The sequence below is a fragment of the Aquarana catesbeiana genome, linkage group LG04, assembly GCF_042186555.1.
Source record: "Aquarana catesbeiana isolate 2022-GZ linkage group LG04, ASM4218655v1, whole genome shotgun sequence".
NCBI classification, from domain to species: domain Eukaryota; kingdom Metazoa; phylum Chordata; class Amphibia; order Anura; family Ranidae; genus Aquarana; species Aquarana catesbeiana.
In genome coordinates this window covers 569,346,260-569,363,567 of record NC_133327.1, presented here as the reverse complement: position 1 = coordinate 569,363,567, position 17,308 = coordinate 569,346,260, and the positions used below count along the sequence as shown (strand labels likewise).

At 41.4% G+C, this 17,308-nt stretch overlaps 1 protein-coding gene across 4 annotated transcripts in view; it reads left to right on the top strand.

The window, feature by feature from the left end:
* Positions 1 to 17,308, top strand: part of LOC141140658 (sodium/calcium exchanger 1) — a 495,383-nt gene that overhangs the window by 414,012 nt on the left and 64,063 nt on the right. For all 4 annotated transcript variants that reach the window (XM_073628057.1, XM_073628056.1, XM_073628054.1 and 1 more), the window contains one exon: positions 10,696 to 10,826. In XM_073628057.1, the coding sequence (XP_073484158.1) occupies positions 10,696 to 10,826 (131 nt within the window). The remainder of the gene's footprint in view (positions 1 to 10,695; positions 10,827 to 17,308) is intronic.

The following is a 17,308-nucleotide window of genomic DNA, read 5'->3' as shown; positions in this document are numbered from 1 at the left end:
GAGGTAACTCTTAGAGGACATTGCACCATATCTTAGCCTTTGTTCTAGAGTGCACTCTAGATTAATTATAGTATTATTATTCACATAGCAGTTAATGTATATATGCACTGGTTATTGCTGATCTTTGGCATATAGATCACATTGTTTAGCTGACTGTGTCAGAATTATTCCCCCGTGTGCTCATTTATGCTCAAACCACCATTTACTCTAATCCATGCCAATACATTGGGTTAATTTACTACTAAACGGTCTAGTGTCTGTTTCCTGATACTAATTCACAGCTGCCTTAGGGGTATCTATATTCATGTTCTTATAAGTGCTTGCAGCAACTTTCATTCAACCAGCTGTGTCAGAGGGGCTGAAGTTGTTCTTGGATTTGAGGCGCAGAGCAGAGAACCCAAATTACCAAGCGAGACTTCAATAGGAGGACAGCTGTGCAGGGAAAGGCCCCAGCAAGGTGCCACGTCTGGACATGCAGGAATGCTGTCTTCTATGGCAACAGTGTTTAACAGTACCTAGTTCCAATGTAACAGTTCCTTCAGTTTCACTACAACTGCCTCTTGTAGTTCTTCAACACTGAGTTCCCCGTCTCTCACTAGACCCACTGATTCACTGACTCTGAATCCTTTGAGCTCCTCCAATATCTATGGTTTCTCCCTCAAGCGTCACCCACGCTTCCCTGCTGGGTCCCTATCTTGGCACTCCAGATACTTCTCAAGCTTCACTCCTGCTGACCAGCTCAGTCCCTGGCTTGACTCACAAGGCTGCTCTGTAAGCATCTCCTCCGCTGGTTGGGTCGCTGACTTGATCACCACCTGAAGTTTCCCGATTCTCCACCGTGCCCTTTCGGTGAGAATGCTGCTCCGGTAGTTGCTTCAGTTACTTACTGTGGTCCCTGGTAATAAGGTGTTTGGTACCTTTGTGGCGACAGCTTCCCTTCTACCTCCGACGACTGACAGGTTCTCTGGCCGTCAAAACTATCACTTCTGGTTGGATTGCAAGCCGCAATCCCAACCCTGCTCTCTCACTTCTGGATAAGCCCTCACACAGTCTAGCAGCCAGATGTCCCCGGGATAGGCCCAATCTCTGGCCTAGCAGCCTGCGGCACATGACACATGTCCACCCAGACAGCCGTCCAGGTGGCACAGAATATAGATCACCTGAGCTCACCCGAATATATAGGCTCTCCCAGCAGGCCAAGGGATTCAAGAAAACCCCTGCCCATTGGCTGATATATCCCATATACCCATAAACTGACCTTGGGTTGCCCTTCTTGTATCTAGTACCATCAATTACCTGGCCACCTAGTGGTAGAAGAGAAAAGTGCAACAAGGCCAGACTTAGGGAGAAATCAACACATCTCTAACAATTGACCAGGGTAACTACTCCTGGCAAGTAAGTAAATTTGTGAGGAGCATCCCTGACTAAACCCCAGGGTGCTACATTTGAATAAGTCAGCCCCCTTTAATGCAAATCCTTGGCGCCGACTATTTTATGTGGGAGATTTAATTTGTAGGTACATGACCTTTTCAGGGAAGTTAAGTATTGATGACGGGCTGGCCACCTTTATTGCATATCTAAACAAGGGATCCTTTGAAGTGAATATTTGTAGAACAATGAGGTTTGGGTCCCATTGTTTACATAAACACGCGTAGGCAACAAATCATCTGTATAGCAGGGACTACTGGGAAGCTATGTTACGCACCCACATAGATACCATTCTAAATTAAATATATTCATAATTACAAATATTTTACAGCTATTGATAGAGATTTCACATAAGCTCATAAGGCAACAAAATGGATTCATCCAATCACTTTTTACCCCCATCCTGGGGCCAAGTAGGTGTGTCTGCCTTCATTAGCCATGTGATCAGCCAGAAGAGTTCAGCCAATTGTACATAACGTAAAAAGAAAGTGCATGCAAATGTCAGTATTCTACTTCCTTATAACTAGGCCCCAAACATGCAAGCATCAGAGAGATGTATCCCAGTGTCCCAAATGCGTTAGATTGTAATTGTATTCCGTGACAGACATCAGTCATTAACTATTGCATTAAACATGAAGGCCACCCCATTACTATGCTAGACACATTAACTGACAGTTTCTTGGGGAAAATGTCATACAACCAATAATTCAGATGCCTGAATATTTAAAGTATTGTTCAGATCAAGAATTATACATGGAGTACCTTGAATCTCTCTGTAGATAATGCTGTGTATTGGGGCCACAGAGGTGGTCTTCTGCAGATATGGTTATGAGATTCTCTGTAAAGCTTTTGCTGTAATGTGTACTAAATATTCAGTAGCATGACAGTATGCAGTAATATAGAATTGTATTTATTTTTGTGTTACATTTTTTGAGCGGAAAATAAAGTGAAATAAATGAAATAGAGAAAATGACTGTATATTGATACATATTGTTGCAGTTAAAGTGATACTAAACACGCACTGTTGATTTACATTGTTCATTCTATTTCAATATGTGGATGGTACTGTAATTATTTTAAGTCTAAGTACTTTTTTCCTAATTGATGTGCCATGTGACCTAGAGCAGTGGTACTCAACCCTGTCCTCAAGTACCCCCAACAGGCCATGTTTGCATGTTTTCCTTTATGTTGCACAGGTGCTTTAAATCTGAGTCAATGGCTTGGTATTTTGGACAGCTATTTTATCTAAGAGAAATTCCCAAAACATGACCTGTTGGGGGTACTTGAGGACAGGGGTGAGAACCACTGACCTAGGGCTTTCTCAGCCTGTCTGCAGGGAAACATAAGCAGCAGGAGCTTCTAGTCCTCTGCTGCAGGTCACATGTTCAAGAAAAGAAAAAGAAAAAAACAGTCTTTGGACTACAGAGCAAAAATAAATAATTACTATCAATAAGCTAACAACACATTTACTGTAGTAAAAATAAAAACATATGTATATGCAGTAAATAGTGGCGCTATATCCAATTAGAATGTGCCATAAACACATAAAATAATATCACCCAGTGACTGAAGCTAATAAAAGTCCAGAAATGTAAAAGTAAAAAAAAAAAAAATATATATATATATATATATATATATATATATATATATATATATATATATAGTACTCAATTTAACAAAACATAAAGTGTTCAATGAAAATAATCATGATAGGATAATCCTGCTTGAAAGCTTTCCTTTTCACTACGTGAAGATCGTGACACCGCTCCCCTATAGGTGTCAACTCACCAGAAATAATTGCCTCACATTCTCATGCTCGGCAAATAAGGCATCTACCTCTTAAGGGTTAAATAGTACTTCACACCGGTCTCCAATCTTCAAAGGTAACTCACAGGCAATCCATATGTGCAAAAACCAAAAAACAAATATTTATTTCAATCGCAATGAAAACCTCCAAATATTGCACTTACATTATGCACAGTATAACATTGCATGTATTGTAGCATATCATACAGTGGCACTCTACTGACATATCGCAGTCACGGCGGACCCAGTGTATGGTTAGCAGTGTCTCAACCAACCGATGTCGTCTCCTCCAGAATGTCACTTTCAGTACTGCGTATTGAGTCACTCCTGGTTGCTGTGCAGCCATGTCCCTATTTTCAGTTTTAATATAAATAAAATGTTTTAAATTGTCATACAAATATATATTTGAATTCAAATCTTTATTATTTTTTTCACTAACATGGTGTGAGCAGATTTCTGTCAATCAAAGGCTGTGTCACGTCCCTCCAGCCTATGTCTTAAAATAAGAGGGAGGTAAAACCTCCATGAATTTTCATGTAATATCTCACCCCTATTGTGTTTAGCTGGTTAGTGGACATGGAGGAGGAGGGAGGGAGTGGGCTTTCATTTACCACTGTGTATACGTCCACATGTGTGACTCTATAGTCACATGGGCTGCTCAGATGTGATAGAGAGGAAATGCTCAACACAGAAACTCATTGAAAACTGAGCATATGTAGAGTTGCCACCACAGGTGCAGAATCCCTAGGTGAATTGGGGACATGAACAGAAGGTGTAGATAGAGATCAGCAGGATCAACCAGTTTTTTTGCAGAATACAGAAAATGAATCTCATAGTGACTGAGTGAGTATGAACAGCACATAATACAGCATTTATTGGTAATTTTTTTGATGTGAGTTTAGTGACAATCTAAGAGAATTTAAGACATATTCAAAGTATCACAATCTGTCTAAACCAGTGTTTTTCAACCTGTTTCCAGTCAAGGCACCCTTTAAAATGCACAGTGTCGAGGTGACGCATTCTAAAATGTATAAAATGAAACTAATAGATTTACATAACGCATCAACATCCACAAACGTAGGATGCCCAACATTAGGGATGACTTATTCTTACATAGCAAACACACCTTTGCATATAGGTACTGACTAGTATACCAATGTTTCTCTTCTTCCTCAATTTCTCTCCCTCACTCTGCTGTGCTGCTGCGCTATGTCCCCCCTATCAACTAATAATGTCACTAGTGGCTAGAAGGTTGTAATGGTGCACAATGAAACCTGTGGCTTTTTCTAACCATAAGGCAGGCTTAATCCACCTTTTGGATTGTATACAATTTTCAGCAATTTTTAGGCATTTTGGCAAGGCACCCTGAAAAAACCTGACGGCACCCCAGGGTGCCTGGGCACCCTGGTTGAAAAAGATTGGTCTAAACTGTTGAGCTAATATTATAAAAGCTGCGCAATGTTATTTAGCCACAAGCTCAGGGCAGCTGCACTCTCTCAATGCTCGCGCATTGATGTGTAAGAGACAAATGGTATAAAATGTGCTACTCTTTTTTTACATCTACATGTGCTGGATATATCCAAAAACAAAAGAGCCTAAATAAGAAATGAAGGTATGAAATAAATAAAATGTTTGATACAAATATCATTCAAATAAAATAAGCCAAAAAGAGCCAGTGCCTAAATTCATGAAATAATATTCAATAAATATTCAAACAAGAAAGTCCATTGTGATAAACAAGTGCAAAGTTTTCATCAAAAAAATTGGTTGGTGTATAGATCAATCACATCCTCTAATGATCGATGCTAGTGCTTTTAAAGTGACAGTGCAGTGCTATTCCAATTGTAGCGCCACCCCCGAAGGAGCCGCTTGGTGAATTTGGATTCTCTGATCTCCACCTCAACTCCAAGAATGACCTCAGCCCCTCTGACACACCTGGTTAAATAAAATTACTGCAAACACATTTAAGGACTCATGCGGTAAACACCATTATCCTGGCTGTGGATTATCACCAAAAATAGACACACACCTGGTAGCGATAAACAAGTTGAATATATTAGCATGGTTTAAAGTATATGGAAACTTACAACACTGTTAAACCTTGCTACAAATAACTAATGCATTAGAAAAGACAACCTTCAATATTTAGCAACTGCAGGTATAGAAAGGGCAGTAATCTATATGCCCTTAACACAGACACTGAGAGGGGGAGAGAAGACTTGTCAACTTCTCAGCTCCTTCTGGGCCGCAAACGCCTTTGAGAGGCAAACACAACAAAAAGAAAAGGATTACACAAGTACAGTAAGCACAGTTATGTAATGTTGCAGGTCCTGAGGTAAAGAATACTAGTGTCTTCTGCTAGCAAACGGTGGGGCCCTTGTTTTAAAAGACTAGGTTTAAACAAGCTTGCATGGAGCAGTAATCCTCTAGAATGTTCCGTTAGGTAGAGATTTAAAAGGGCAAACTACTAGAGATGACAGCTCCAAACAAGCATCCCGTGACACTAAAAAGGGAAATTGGTGTCTGCATGCAGTGTCAGTATGGTGTCAAGAAGGATGTTAGGTTTGTACCCTCTCACCAGTCCTCTGTACGATGACACAAGGATAATCCCAGGTGCTGGTTCAGGCTCCTGATGCTCCTAGGGATGTAGGGAAGGCACTGGATACCCTTTTGAGGGCCAATCGAGATGACTGGTAGCAAAACTTGCAAGGTGAAGAGGTAGCGGCCAACCGATACCTGGATGGATATCGCGATTTCTGAAATGACGTGGGACATCTCCACTGAGCTGGGTGCTGCTTGGGTCGCCAATCAGGGTTCCTGAGCTTAACGGTGGAGGAACGTGTGGGTGACACCGATCCTGGCTCCCCTCTATCTTCTTGCAGCACTCTCCCGGTCGTCTCCGGAAAAACGTGTCTCTCTCTCTCCTTTAGCCTGATGCTGGTACCTTAGCCTACTCTCCTCAGACAGCTCTCCCTCCTTTAGATTGCTCTCTCTACTTTAGAAGGTTCTCTCTCTTTTAGCCTGATGCTGGTACCTCAGCCCGCTCTACTCAGACAGCTTTCCCTCCTTAATAATAGGTCACACACTCTCTGGTGTCAGTGTGTGTCTCTCTCTCCCCTCAGCTCCAAAAATCCCTCTCACAGCGTTTTTCTCTCACTCTCCTCACTCTCTCATTTTCCCGGGCTTCAGAATATCTCTCCTCCTCTGTTGGGGCACACAGTCCCTGGTGTCAGCGTGTGTCTCTCTCCTCACTCTGGCACCTCAGTTCCTTCCTCTCACAAACTCCTCCTCTCCTCACTGTTAAGTGTCACTGTGTCCCAGCAAATGACTTTCTGAGCCTTTGAGCTTCTCTTTTAAACAATCTCCTCTCCTCTGTCTCCTGTCAGCACTCTCGCTATCTTTTACCTCAGTACTTTCCTCTCTTCCATCCCCTAAGCACTTCCTAAAACTACCCTTTTTCCCAGTATGCTCTGTGTCTCTGAGTTTTTCTGGAAGGGCCAGTCAGCATCTCTCTGTCTCCATCTTGTGGCCAAAAGGAGAAATTGCATTACAACATGTCTGCTACACAATTCAATTCACTCCATGTATGCTGTGCCCCAACCCCAATTGGTCCAGACTCACCCAATGTAGTTGACCTCTTATGGCTTATGCCAAAAGGGATCAAAACAAAGCTTTCCACAGCTCCACTGTGTGTGGCTAGGTGTCATTAATGCTGTTTCTTTTTACACAGACCAGTTGGAGCTCAACATGTGTATAAAGCAAAGAGGGACATCATTGCTCTAAAACGTCTTTCATTAAAACACATCAACACATAATAAGAAGCTATTTACATTGTTTAGTGCCTCCCAGGAACCCAGGGATCATCTGCCTGTAATTATTATAACTGCCGCTGGCCGCCACTCTAAAGGTGAAGGCTATCCATGTATGGACCAGAGAACCGCTCGCCCCATGGTGCCCACACTGGTGTAGTTTAATGAAGACGTTTTTGAGCAATGATATCTCTCTTTGCTCTATACACATGTTGAGCTCCAACTGGTCTGTGTAAAAGAAACAACATTAAAGAGATGTTCCCCCCCCCCCCACCACAAAACAATTAAATTTAGCAGCAACAAATACTGCAGCTGCTGACTTTTAATATTAGGATACTCACCTATCCAGGGTTCCCGTGATGTCAGCACCCCAGCCAATTTTAGGAACGATTGTCGGGTGCTGCTGCCATCATTCCTGTTAAGGGAAACCGTCAGTGGAGTCTTTCGGCTTCACAGCTTGTTCCGTACTGCGCATGTGCAAAGCTGGCTGCGCTTTCTAATTGGCCCGGCAGCGGAGGAGGGGGGGGCGAATTTCTGAGGGACAGTGCTGCGGCACCATCTCCGGAAGTGGGGAAGGGGGTACCTGTCAAATACAGGTACCCCCTTCCCCCCTCCCCCCCTGAAAGGTGCCAAAATTGGCACCAGAGGGGGAGAGGAGACAGATAAGCTGAAGTTCAACTTTTGAGTGGAACTCTGCTTTAAGCACACCTAGCCACACACAGTGGAGCTGTGAAAAGCTTTCTTTGGATCTCTTTTGGTATCAGCTATAAGAGGTCAACTACATTTGGTGAGTCTGGACCCATTGGGGTTGGGGCACAGTGCACATGGAGTGAAATGAAGTGGAATAGCACTGCACTGTCACTTTAAGAGCACTGGCATCGATCATTAGAGGATGTGATTGATCTACACACCAACCAATGTTTTTGATGAAAACGTTGCACTTGTTTATCACATTGGTCTTGGGTTTGAATGATTAATGAATATTATTTTTATGGAGTCACGGATTGCATTTTCAGGCACTGGCACTTTTTGGCACATTTTACTTGAATGATATTTGTATCAAATATTTTATTTATTTCATACCTTCATTTCTTATTTAGGCTCTTTTGTTTTTGGTCTAAACTGTCAGTGGTGACCAAATGATAAAGATTTTGTACCAGTGTTTTCGTAAAAACTTTAATAAATTGCTAGTTTTACTTTTACTTTAATGATAATAGGGGCAATGCTGTGTAACATACGTACAGTTTTCTCTGCTTTTGTGATTCACTGTTCACAGGAGAAAATAATATTTACAGATTGTTCATCTGAAATATAATCCTGTTGCCTGTAAGCTAATTTCACTGGGTCAGGTGGCAGTTGTGCTGCCCTTAAGCCATCATAGTCCCCAGTAGACACCCTTTAGGCCACCACCACAATGATTGAGTTGAAAAGGCTATTGGCTTGGCTGGGGTAGCTGACTTGCAGCCTAGGTGTTCCCAATAAAAGCACAAGTAATAGTTAGATAGGGAAAAGTACAGCTGTCAGAATATTACTTAAACAGGACCTGTTTTAATGGTCAAATATCTTGTATGGCTCATGGGAGCTCCCAGAGAACGCTAATAGGCAAATAGTAACTTAATTTCCCCAGGTTGTGTGTGGCTTCATTCGTCTTTGCTTTCCGTGGTTACCATTAGTTCATGTTTAGGTAGGACAAACTCACAGAGCAATACTGATTGCTAGGACACTGAAGGGCCAAGCCTAATTTCTTACTTTGCTATTTGCATGTTAGCAACCTCTGGCTTGTAGGGCACCCATGGAGCTCTACATGGTATCTGACCATGCATACATGATCCTCTAGTTGTCTGAAATGCATGGCTACCTGCAGTTTAGGTGAGTAAAAGTGATCAGAGATCACTTATAATACTCCATTTCACTCAAATAGTAATTTCTATTAGTCTTCGGTTAGGGAATTAATTATGCAATCATGATGCAGAAAAAATATTGTTTCATAGAAAAAAACCTAATGACATACTCTGAAATATATATTTTAATGCCTGAAATTGAACATTATTATTTATTTTTTTAAGAATATTCATATTTTATTATGAAGTGTATTGTATCTTGAAAAGCATAGCGGTTTTCTTATTTTCTGTTATTCACAGCACTTGCCCCTGTGCTCAGTCATTAATGTATACAAACATTTAATGTGATCTGATAGATCTCAAGTGATCAGTGATGTAATGTGTTTGTTGATGTGTGATATTTTAAAGATGGCCCCGAGGCAGATTAAAAAAACACTGATTAATGCCGTTATTTATTCATTAAAAATTACTAAATGTATTTTAAAAGCAGCTTGAATACTGTACATTCCAGAATTTGACCTGCTTTGTGCCGCCTGTCATCTGTTGCACAGTAGCACTTAACTGGGATGGAAAGGCTCAGAATCAAGAGCCAGTCGGGTGTGCTGCATGTTCCTGCGCCGACAAGGAACGCGCTGACAGGTGTAGAGTTCAAAGGAATTTATATATCTGGTTATGGTCCTTACTGTCTAATAAAAGGCAGGGAGGCGATCTGGGTGTATTGTTCAGCTCTGGTTCACACCAGTGCAGCTTTAAACACTCAGCACAATTTCAAAGTCACAGATCAGTGGGATTTGGATCGGTGATTTCATTGCAGACAGAAGTCAATGCAAGTCACAGTTAAATTGCAGAAAAGTCATGCAGGAACCTTTTTCAAAGGAACTGCAACTTGAGTTGCAAAGATTTGAATGGTTGCACTGCCAAAAATAGGTTGTGAGTCATGTGATTTTGAACTGTCAAATCGCTTGACAAAAATCGCATTGGTGTGAACGAGAGAGCTGAACACCAGAAATGATCTGCGTTGCATACTTACACTGGTACAGAGTGGCATAATATAAGTATGCATATCCTTTACCTGATGGATTGTTGGGGTAGTTGGAAATCACTGTAGTAGTCAGTGTTACAACCATGCTAGCCACAATCTTCAGGGTCTTGCTCAGGTTTTATGCGAGGGGGCTTCCTCTGCACACTGATCACAGGGGGTCACTTACTCAGCACTGCCACCACTCATATAATGCCTTGTATTTTTTTCAATGAATACAAGACATTCTCTAATTGGATGCGATGGAGAGGAGATGTCACAATCACCACCTGCTCTAATTAGAGAATGCCTTGTATTCTCATAGAACTCAAGCAGAACCCAGCAGATCACACCTATCACTGTATTAGCACCTACTACTACAGTTGTTTTCAGCTTCCCCAGTGGCCCATCAGGTACGAGACAAGCATAGTTACGTTGTGCCAAGATAGACCAATTTAGGTATGCAATTCCAATAATTCCTGGAGTTCAGCTTTAACTGCAGAAAAAAGTTAGGTTTACAACCTAACTGTGCTTTCTGGCAGAGCTGTGTATATCTCTGGACTGGATGGACAAGAATTCAAATCTGCTGGTAGGTAAAACAGCTCCCAAATATGTATTACAATGATGTATTTACCTGTTTGCCTGGAGTTCATTTTTTTTCTGGGTGGATGTGTAGCAGTGACAAAATATGGATGTATAGTAGACTATGCAATTTTTTCCTTATTGTTGTAGCGTGTGTTTTGAGTGTTATTTGGTGTTACCTAATTATGTTGATATGTGTTTTTTTTTGCAGAGCAAAATGAGGAGAATCAGCCTCTTACAAGTAAAGAGGAAGAGGAGAGACGTATAGCTGAAATGGGCCGCCCTGTTTTAGGAGAGCATGTTAAACTTGAAGTAATTATTGAAGAATCATATGAGTTCAAGGTATGTCCCATCAATTGTATTTGTACATAATTTACATAATGTTGTATTGTTGTTGATATTTACCGTATTTTTATGATATTTACCGTATTGCCCTGAAAATAAGACCTAGCGTGATTTTCCAGGATGGTTGCAATATTAGCCATACCCAAAAAATAAGCCCTAATTAAAGTGGTTGTAAAATCCTGTAATCCGCTCTGGTAAAGGATTATATAACGTGCAATGTGTGTGTTTGTGTAACATTTTTGTGCAAAATACCTTATTTAAAGCACCGCTGGGCGCTCACATGACCTCCTGCTGCTCTCCTCCACTCCTCCCGGCTGATGTAAGCGGGGGATCTCGGCCCCTCTCTCTGCAGTTTTCAGAGCAAGGAAGAGAGCTTCAGCGGGTTATGTGAGAGCCCAGCGGCGCTGTAAATAAGGTATTTTGCACAATAATGTTACACAAACACACACACTGCACATTATGAAATCCTGTAACAGAGCAGGCTTTCTTAATGCTAATGCTAAATGCTAATGACTTCTGAGCTGACAGGCAGGGAGGGAGGGGGAGAGAAGACAGGGGACACAGGAACTGACAAATGAGAGCAGAGTGTTTAATCTAATGGAAAAGTATGAAGTTACAATATTTTATATACAGTATTTACTCATTAAGAATGTTTTTTTTAAACATTTTATTGTTTTATTCCTGTAAAAAAAAAAAAAAGAACATATGTGCAAAACAGATTTCCTTTCAACACACACTTTGGCAATAATTTAACCATGAATAAATAAGACATCCCCTGAAAATAAGCCCTCATGTGTCTTTTGTAGCCAAAATTAATATACAAACCAGTCTTATTTTTTGGGAAACACAGTATATCAGTTTTTTATGCATGCTGGCATGGAAGCACTTCCCAGCTTCACATGCCTCTTGGGGATCTCTAGCAGAGAGAAGTCTGAATCCACGCACTGACCATTATGCCCTTTATTTATTATACCATTTATTTTAGATTACACAACAAACAGTTGGACAAAACACAATTCCTTTTCATGTCTTGGTAATGCCCACAGAGAAAAAAACGTTCTTGTTGTTGTTTCTGGAAGTTGTAAAAAGGCAATAATTACCAGCACCCCCCCCCCCAAAATCGAAATAACAATTGTGGGGGTACTTAGTGTTCTTAAATAGTGAATGATCAATTCTATACTGTATATTAATCACACTAACACTGGTAGTTATTATTCTTATAATTACTGTACCTGAAATTGTACAAAAAGACAAAAAGAGTGGAACTTTAACCACTTCAATACTGAGCACTTTCATCCCCTTCCTGCCCAGGTCAATTTTCAGCTTTCGGTGCTGTCGCACTTTGAATGACAGTTGGTAATGCAATACTGTACCCATATGAAATGTTTATCATTTTTTTCACACAAATAGACCTTTTCATTTTGTGGCATTTAATCACCAGTGGGTTTTTTATTGTTTGACAAATAAGCGAAAAATGACAGATTTTTTTTTAAAAAAAGTGTTATTTTTCATTTCTGATTTTGCAAATAAACAATAAATAATCTTTCTTCATAAATTTAGACCAAAATGTATTCTGCTCCATTTCTTTGGTTAAGATAACCTAAATCAGTGTTTAATTATTAGCTGAAAAGTGATCAATGATGATTTACTGATGGCCTATCTTATTTCTTGAGGTCCGAAAACACCAGGACAGTACAAATATCCCCCAAATAGCCCCTTTTTTGAAAAGTAAACAGTCCAGGGTGTTTAGTAAGAGGCATGGCAAGTTTTTTGAAGTTGTAATTTATTGTCACAATTTTTTGGAAAATTAAGGAATTTAACCACTTCAATACAGGGCACTGTATTGACACCTTCCTGCCCAGACCAATTTTCAGCTTTCAGTGCTCTCGCACTTTGAATGACAATTGCGTGGTCATGCTACACTGTGGTATTTGATCACCTCTGGGATTTTTATTTTCTGCTAAACAAATAAAAAAATGACCGAAAATTTTGAAAAAAACCATATTTTTTTGTTTCTGTTACAAAACTTTGTAAATAAGTAAGTAAATAAGAATTGTAAATTCTCCTTCACTGATGGGCACTGATGGGGCTGCACTAATGGGCACTGATAAGGCGGCACTGATGGGCACCAATGAGGTGACACCAATGAGCTAGCACTGATGGGCACTGATGGGGCACTGATATGCAGCACTGATGGGTACACATATGTGACACTGATGGGCACTGAAAGACGGCACTGATGGTAACTGAAAGGCAGCACTGATGGGCACCGATAGGTGGCACAGATGGGCACTGATAGGCGGCACAAATGGGCACTAGTAGGCAGCAGGGATGGGCACTGATAGGTGACACGGGTGGGCATGGATGGGCACTGATAGGTGGCACTGATGTACACTAATGGATTTTACTAATGGGCATCACTGATTGGCAGGCATTATTGTTTAGCACTGACTGACATCCATTGTGGGCGCTGATTGGCATCCCTGGTGGCCATGGGTGGCATACCTGTTGGTGACTAATGGTGGGCATCCCTGGTGGCGTCCCTGGTGGTCCAGTGTGGGCATCTTCGGGGGGCTGCACTGATAATCAATCAGCACAGACCCCCCCTGTCAGTAGAGCAGCCGATCGGCTCCCCTTTACTCGCATCTGACGGGCGCGAGTGAGGAAGAGCCGATTAACGGCTCTTCCTGTTCACATCATGATCAGCTGCGATTGGACACGGCTGATCACATGGTAAAGAGTCTCCGTCAGAGACTCTTTATCTAGATCAGGGTTGTGGTGTAAGAATTGTAAATTCTCCTTCACTGATGGGCACTGATGGGGCTGCACTGATAGGCACTGATAAGGCGGCACTGATGGGCACCGATGAGGTGGCACCAATGAGCTAGCACTGATGGGCACTGATGGGGCACTGATATGCAGCACTGATGGGTACACATATGTGACACTGATGGGCACTGAAAGACGGCACTGATGGTAACTGAAAGGCAGCACTGATGGGCACTGATAGGTGTCACAGATGGGCACTGATAGGCGGCACAAATGGGCACTAATAGGCAGCAGGGATGGGCACTGATAGGTGACACGGGTGGGCATGGATGGGCACTGATAGGTGGCACTGATGTACACTAATGGATTTTACTAATGGGCATCACTGATTGGCAGGCTTTATTGTTTAGCACTGACTGACATCCATTGTGGGCGCTGATTGGCATCCCTGGTGGCCATGGGTGGCATACCTGTTGGTGACTAATGGTGGGCATCCCTGGTGGCGTCCCTGGTGGTCCAGTGTGGGCATCTTCGGAGGGCTGCGCTGATAATCAATCAGCACAGACCCCCCCTGTCAGTAGAGCAGCCGATCGGCTCCCCTTTACTCGCATCTGACGGGCGCGAGTGAGGAAGAGCCGATTAACGGCTCTTCCTGTTCACATCATGATCAGCTGTGATTGGACACGGCTGATCACATGGTAAAGAGTCTCCGTCAGAGACTCTTTATCTAGATCAGGGTTGTGGTGTGTCAGACTGACACACCGCAACAACAATCGCCGTGATGCGCGCCCCCGGGGTGCCCAGTCAGGATAACACAACCACTTTGCCGACGTCATTTTGCTATATGATGGACGGCAAGTGGTTAAAAAATTTGTTTTTTTTAAATACTTTCACCAGTGTAGTACAGCGTCATCATATAACTGATGTGGTGTTGATCAGGAACACTGACTGGTGACAGTATGTAAAAAAAGTTTAGAAAAATTGAATAATTATTTTTCAATTTTTTTCTTATCTTTATGATTTTTTTTAACACACTGGGACCAGACTAATACAGTGTTACCTTAGTAACACTGTACTACTCTGGGGAAGTGATCAGGATTTTTTATTTTTTTTAAACATTATGATTACTTATACCAATGAATTTCTGATTGATTCACTAAGTATTATTATGATTAGCTGTAATTGGCCATAGCTAATCACATGGTACAGATGGGCTGTGATTGGCCCTGTCTGTACCATGTGATCACTGTGACCAATCACAGCTAGCAACACAATTGTACACAATGGATGGTATGAAAGGAAGCATTTCATTGTTTACAACTGTCATGTGATCTGCTGTGATTGGTCACAGTGATCACATGGTACTGGCAGCAGGCCAGTACAGTGATCTGTCATCGGCGGTGTCCAGTAGACACCGCCGTTGTCAGACAGTGCTCACAGTGCACCCTGCACATGACGTCCAGCTAGAAACCACGCGGCCTTCATTTTGCAATAGGCTAGGCGGGAAATGATTAATGCTGGGGAGTGAAGGCTGGCCCCTGAAATTCATTCCAATAGAACAAGTACTGTTGCTCCAATTGCTGAAAAAGATAATGCTGGTTCCGATAGAAAGGTGTCAGAACACACAGTGCATTGCAGTTTGTTTTTTATGGGGCTGCGTAGCTACAGGCTGGTCAGGGTGCCCATGCTAACCTGTGTCCACAACCAAAAGTGCCTAAAATGGGTATGTGAGTATCAGAACTAGACCTTGGAGCAATGGAAGATAGGCCTGGCCTGAAGAATTCAAGAATGGTTTGAAGAACACAACAACCAGTTTGAGGTGTTGAATGAGCCTCCAAATTCTCCAGATCTTAATCAAATTGAGCATCTGTAGAATGAGCTGGAAAGTCATATCCATGAAGGCCCCACCTCGCAACTTACAGGACTTAAAAGATCTACTGCTGGCGGCTTGGTGCCAAATCCCACAGGATAGCTTCAAAGGTCTAGTGGAGTCATATACCTCGATGGGTTATGGTGGGTGGTCATAACGTCATGGTGTATATCAATTGCACAAAAGAAGCTACCGGTTGGTTTAGCTGGAGTTGGCCTGAGACTTGTCAAAGTCTCTGCTCTTATATGCACTGGCTGTGGTAGGTGTTGTTTAGCTGGCCATACACTAGTAGATTTTCCAAAATTCTACTTTCTCTGACTTGACGACTGTCTTTCGAAACTACGTACTTCAAAAAATGTTTGCTTTTAACATTCCATTATGAAGTAAATGGACTTTTCTGAAGGTAAACCATATTCACTGTTAGAAATTAATTTGCGTGAGGAAATTTCCATTCTGTTCCTTCAAATCATCACTGGTCAATTTAACCCTTTTAATGATTAGAAAATGGAACAAACATTCTTAAAATTAAAATTTTCGAATGATATTCTACTAATGTATGGCCAGCTTTAGATTTGGATTAGCACTCCTTCACATGTACGGCGTATGACTGCCAGGCTTGTACAGTGTAATCAGAGCAAATAATTGTAAAGTAAATCACTTGAACCTTTCTGTTTCGGGAACTATATATTATATACATCTGTGAACTTTTCCAATCAGCAGAAAGAATGACTATCTCCTGGCAAACTCCTGAGTTTATTGAGATAAACATCTGCTGACACGGGAAAAGGTAAAATGAAAAAGGGATGATTTATGAATGAAGGTTCCTCTCACACGTTCATAGAATACAGGAGCCGTTTGTCATTTTGCTGTACTTTTTGTTCATGCAATTTTACAAAACTAGTGGTAATATAATACAGATACAGTTTTAGCTTCAACTGGAATTGTTTAGCGACAAGCGCCCCCGAGGGAGTCATTTTTTTAAGAGGATTACTGAAACACAAATATTTTATGAAAATCTGAGGGACTGAGACAAAGCCTTATTTTGCATTTGTCATCCCCATGTAAATCAAACTTTGTCATCGGATCAACAGGTCTTGTGTCATGGATTTGACGCTCTATGGAAGGGTTTCTCAGGCTGAATAGGTTCTGAATGCTCTCGGTGTGGTACCAAAAGGATCCACCTTCTGAAAGAAATCATGCCAAACTAGAAGTACAAGTAAAAATATTCATGTCACCCCTTGTTGACATCACAGTAGTTATAAGGTCACACACATTATTTCACCCTCTGCAGTGATCTGGAGAACATCGATCATACTTGAGAGATAATTTTGGTAAACAGTTTTTCCAAATGAACTTTAAATCCTATACAATAAGTAAAAAAAAATTAGATTTTGCTTATGTGATTAGAAAACAAACTAGTCTTTAGAGTCTCAAATAAAAGTCTTTTATTTTATAAATAAGATGAAATGGAATATAAAAGTAGTCACCTTACACAAGGAGATGCTAATTCCTATAAGTGCAGAGAAACCAGCAGATTTAACTTTTAATGAGCCCAGACTATCTTATTTGTGACTTAAAGTGTTACTAAACCCAGGACCCTGCATTCACTATATCCCACAGTACACAGAACATGGAAATGTGACTTTTATCCGTGTCTAGTTAAAGCTTGTAGGAGGGGTTTTCATTCTCCCATGATTGTCTTATGAGGCTGCAGGACCCCTGACCCTCTGTCTGGACAGTGCTGATTGGCCCTGTGCTGATCACATGTACTCTCCCAAAAAAAAAAACTTTCTAGTAATACACACCAAACTGAGAATAATCAGCTGGTCTCCTAGCCTCT